The 5,084-nt window shown below is 37.8% G+C and overlaps 1 protein-coding gene across 1 annotated transcript; it reads left to right on the top strand.

The window, feature by feature from the left end:
- The first annotated feature begins 2,620 nt into the window (after nucleotides 1-2,620).
- On the top strand, nucleotides 2,621-3,172 carry LOC112526889. The gene has a single exon (XM_025137323.1). It carries the CDS (start codon nucleotides 2,621-2,623, stop codon nucleotides 3,170-3,172), a length of 552 nt encoding a protein of 183 aa, XP_024993091.1.
- Nucleotides 3,173-5,084: the final 1,912 nt, after the last annotated feature.

Here is a 5,084-nt window from a genome sequence, read left to right as displayed (position 1 = left end):
CCTATGGGACGGCGGCGTTTAATGATTTTATCCGGGTTAACGCTTTGATTGAACCTTCGTTGGGCGGTAGGAAATTCACCTGGTACAATGCGGACGGACAGAAGGGATGTAAACTGGATCGCTTCTTATTTAATAATTATTTTGCTTCTCTTTGGCCGAACATTTGTTGTAGGGCTATAGCAAGGAGATTCTCTGATCATTGTATGCTTATCTTGAGGTGTGGAGCTGAGGACTTTGGTCCATCTCCTTTCAAGTTCTACAATTCTTGGATAAAGGAGGCGTCTTTAAAGGACATAGTTGCGTCGTGTTGGGATTCCTCTTTGACTGTTCGTCACCCGTCGTCCCCCATCGACATTCTTGGCCTGAAATTCAAGCTCCTCAAACTTCAAATTAAGGAGTGGAGAAATAAGATCAATAAAGAAAGAAATGGGGCGCACAAAGTGATTATTGCTCAGCTTAACACTCTGGATGGCAACATTGACAAAGGTGTTAATATCAACAACACTATGAAAGAAAGAGGTGATCTTTTACATACACTGCGGGAGATGGATGAAGCGAAAATTGAAGATCTTTGTCAAAAGGCTAAATGCAAGTGGATTCGCGAAGGGGATGAGAACTCTAAATGCTTTCATTCAGTGTTGAACTCTAAGAAAAGAAAGAATTCCATTCATGGTTTGTTGGTTAATGGTGTTTGGGAGTCTAATCCGAGGAAAATAAAAAATGCAACGGAAGCTTTTTTCAAAGATAAGTTCAGCGAAACTTCTTCCTTGAGACCTTCCTTATATAGTTCTCTCATCAAAAGACTATCTTCGAATAAAAAAGACTGGGTCGAAGCTTCGATATCGGCGGAGGAAGTCAAAGCGGCGGTTTGGGATTGTGGTGGGGACAAAGCTCCCGGGCCGGATGGCTTCTCCTTTGCTTTTATAAAACATTTCTGGGAGCTTATTAGTCCAGATTTCATGAAGGCGATCAACCACTTTGAGAAAGACCCTCATGCCATTCGGGGATGTAATGACTCATTTATTGCACTCATGCCTAAGTCTAAAGACCCGTTGTGTCTCTCGGAGTTCAGACCTATACACCTCATGGGGAGTATTAGCAAAGGTGCTAGCCAACCGGCTTAAACTTGTTATTGGGTCAGTGATCAGTAAAGAACAATCTGCTTCGTTAAAGGTAGGAACATAATGGATGGGCCCCTAATTGTCAATGAAATTATATCCTGGGCTAAACGCTCGAAAAAGGAGATATTTTTGTTCAAGGTTGATTTTGAAAAGGCTTTGATAATCTTAATTGGAAATTCCTTTTCCATATTATGGAGCAAATGAATTTCGGAGATACTTGGATCAGTTGGATTAAAGGTATGATCACCTCGGTTAAAGTATCGGTTCTTGTCAACGGGTCGCCCACAACCAATTTTCCTACTGAGAAAGGCGTTCGGCAAGGGGATCCTTTATCCCCATATCTTTTCATTCTCGCTATAGAAGGTCTCATCGCGGCGATCAAAGAAGCGATTGCACAAGGATTCTTCAAAGGCATCAAATTTCACAATCAAGGCCCAGAGATCTCATGCCTGCACTATGCCGACGATGCTCTGTTCATGGGGACCTGGGGAGACAGAAACTTCAATTACCTTCTAAAAGTCTTTAGGTGTTACTATCGGGCGTCTAGTCTGAAGATAAATTGGACTAAAAGCGTCCTGACTAGAGTTGGAGTCTCTTCCTCCACGATTGCCAATATGGCCAGGACTAAAGGATGTAAGGCAGGATCTCTCTCGTTTATGTATCTTGGTTTGCCTATCGACGCTTCGTCTCATACCGCGGCTGTCTGGTCCCCTCTTATTGATCGTTTTAAGAAAAAGCTCGGTGACTGGAAACATTATTTGCTTTTTATCAGAGGTCGTCGCACCCTATGTAAAGCGGTCTTAGGTGGCCTTGGGGTGTACTGGTTATTGTTATTTAAAGCCCCATCTTCGGTGATAGCAACCCTCAAGAGGATAAGAAGACAATTCTTTTGTGGGCACAAAGAGAACAACAACAAAATCTGCTGGGTGGCTTGGAATCAAACTTTAAATAGCTTCGATAATGGAGGTCTCGGGATTGGCAACCTTAAAGCGCTCAATATGGCTCTTCTTGCGAAATGGTGGTGGAGATTCAAAAACAAAGAAAATTCGCTATGGAAAGGGGTGATCACGGCCATTCACGGAGTGTCCGGGAAACTTGGTATCGCCAAAGAAGGCGGTGTCTGGGGAAGGATTTCCACCTTGAATTGTCAATTTAACTTTGTCAATATTGATTTGTCTAATATCTTCCAAAGGTGTATTGGAGATGGAAAGAGTACCAAATTTTGGACGGATATTTGGTGTGGAAATACAGTTCTTAAGGACAGATTCCCACGCCTAGCTGCTATGGATAGGTCCGGTGATTGTTACGTAGGGGACAGATTAACGAAGACCATGGACGACATCGCTTTCAATTGGGACTGGAGCAGAAATCCATCAAGGACTCGAGAAATCCAGGACGTATCGGATTTGGAGCAGACGTGTTACGGAACTAATCTCAGCAACAAGGAAGACCGATAGATTTGCACTCTGGACGACACGGGGGCCCTCTCGGTTACGGGGATGAGAGCTTTGATCGATTCAAAGTATCTCAGAAAGGACAACCACCCTACAAGTTGGAATAAGCTCATTTCGACTAAGGTTCAGATTCATATATGGAGAACTTGTCGGGACAAACTTCCTACTTTAGATAATCTTGTCAAGAGAGGTATTACGGTGGATAACAATAAATGTATTCTCTGTAAAGAGGAAGCGGAAGATGTAAACCACATTTTTATGGGTTGCAAGAAGACAAGAGTGGTGAGGGAGGCTATTAACAAATGGTGCAAAGGTGCTATTGATTTGGACGGGARCGAGTCGGTGGGTGAGGCTTTCTACAACTTAGACTCCCATAAGTCGAAATCCAAACCGGACTTCAAAGAGATGCCGCTTGCTGCGTACTGTTGGTCGATTTGGAACGGTCGAAATGCTGAAATTTTCAAAGGTGTGCCTTTCAATTCTTACCGTGTGGCTAACGATATTCAGTTCTCTGTGTACTATTGGCTTTGTAATAGAAGTAAGGATTATGGCAAGTTAGATTGGAATAGGTGGTCTTGTAACCCGGACATGGTGTAGCTGTTTCCTTGTTCTCGTCGGTCTAGCCGCTGGCTGGTCCTGTTTTTATAAATTGGTCGTTCAAAAAAGAAGCTCGTTTTAATCTTTTTGAAATTCTTGTTATATTTATATTAAAACTATAGCTCGACTTAAGTAATAGTTCATACTATATATTTTATTAAAAATATTTCAAATCAAAACAACATAGATATTTAAACTTCACTTAAATAAAATGTTCTTCTAACATTATTTAGAAGACGGAATCGAGAACCGTTTGCGGCTTTGCGGCTTTGACCGTGAAGCACCAGATAATTTCTTGCATGGGTACGTGGAAGATAGAGGGATAGTTTCGTAATTTTTACATAAGCGGCAAACGGGTTCATATGTGAACCCATATTATACACATATGAACTATATGTTCATATATGGATCACACGAGTTCATATGTAAACCAGTTATTTTGTTCATACGTGAATCATAAGAATTCATATATGAATTAGTTAATTAGTTCATATGTGAATTACATGACTTCATATGTGAATCAATTAAAATAATTCATAAGTGAATTACACGAGTTTACATATGAACATATAGTTCATATGTGAATCACAAAGCTTCATGTACGAACCCGTTTGCCGCTTATTTGTAAAATTTATGAAACTACCCTCTCTATTTTTTGAATATCCCGTAATTTTAGACCAGTCAATGGTGTAATTATTGATTAGTCAAAATCATAATTATTGATCAATCAAATCCGATCTTGGCCGTATGAAGGACTATGATCGGTTCTTTATTTCTTAAATATTTACCACTTGTCAGAATAACCTTTGGCTATATGTATGTATGTATATATATATATGTACAAATAGAGTCAGGTTCAAGGGAAAATCACAAAAAAATGAAAAACTGAGGAACACTATAGTAATAGTTCATCTGGACGGTATGCACATGTAATTTTAAGTACTTTGTCTGGTATGCACATGTGCATAACATGTGCACGTGCATAAAAACCAAGAAACAACTTCAAATTACCAATATGCACAGGTGCATTCCGACCAGATGAACAATTACCAAAATGTTCCCCAATTTTTCATTTTTTTAGGTTTTCCCTTGAACCTCCATATCTCTCTCTCTCTCTCTCTCTCTCTCTCTATATATATATATATATATATATATATATAAGGGGACCTTCTTTTGAGAACCCATAAAATTGTGATAACCTTGAAAACTTGTGCATCATATGTTATTTCATATGAGTTTTTTTTATCTAAGACTATGAAAACATATATTTGTTTTACAATGTGTTTGTTTCACATGTACTCGATTCACGATATGAACCTTTTTGACGTGTTTGTGAAACACAAAATACAAGTAAAAAGGTTTCACATTGTGAAACGAATACATATAAAACAAACACACATCAATACATTAAATAGTATGCCTAGATAGAAAAAGATCATATAAAGTAACAAATGATGCACAAGTTCTCAAGGTTATCACAATTTAATGAGCTCTCAATTGATTAGGCTCACATACATACATACATACATATATACATACATACATACATACATACATACATACATACATACATACATACATACATACTAGAAGCGTACTCTATATATATATATATATATATATATATACATACATACTAGAAGCGTACTATATATATACATACATACTAGAAGCGTACTTGCATAATGCATTCAATTCATCTTGATTTTTAATGTTTCGTTTAATTATTTGTCTCTGTCGATTTCATAATACGATTTTGTATGCTTTTGAGAAAACGATAATATTTTTATATTTGAATAAAATATAAATTTGAAAATAATAAATCGATAGTAGTATAAAATTAGTAATTTTTATTGTAATTTAATTAAAATTTAATAATGAAGTAATTTGTTTTAGGTTTAATAATATAACA

The sequence above is a fragment of the Cynara cardunculus genome (genome assembly GCF_001531365.2).
Source record: "Cynara cardunculus var. scolymus isolate 2C chromosome LG 14, CcrdV1, whole genome shotgun sequence".
In the NCBI taxonomy this organism is placed as follows: Eukaryota; Viridiplantae; Streptophyta; class Magnoliopsida; order Asterales; family Asteraceae; genus Cynara; species Cynara cardunculus.
The sequence above is the reverse complement of the archived record's forward strand: the minus strand, read 5'-3'. Positions and strand labels throughout refer to the sequence as shown.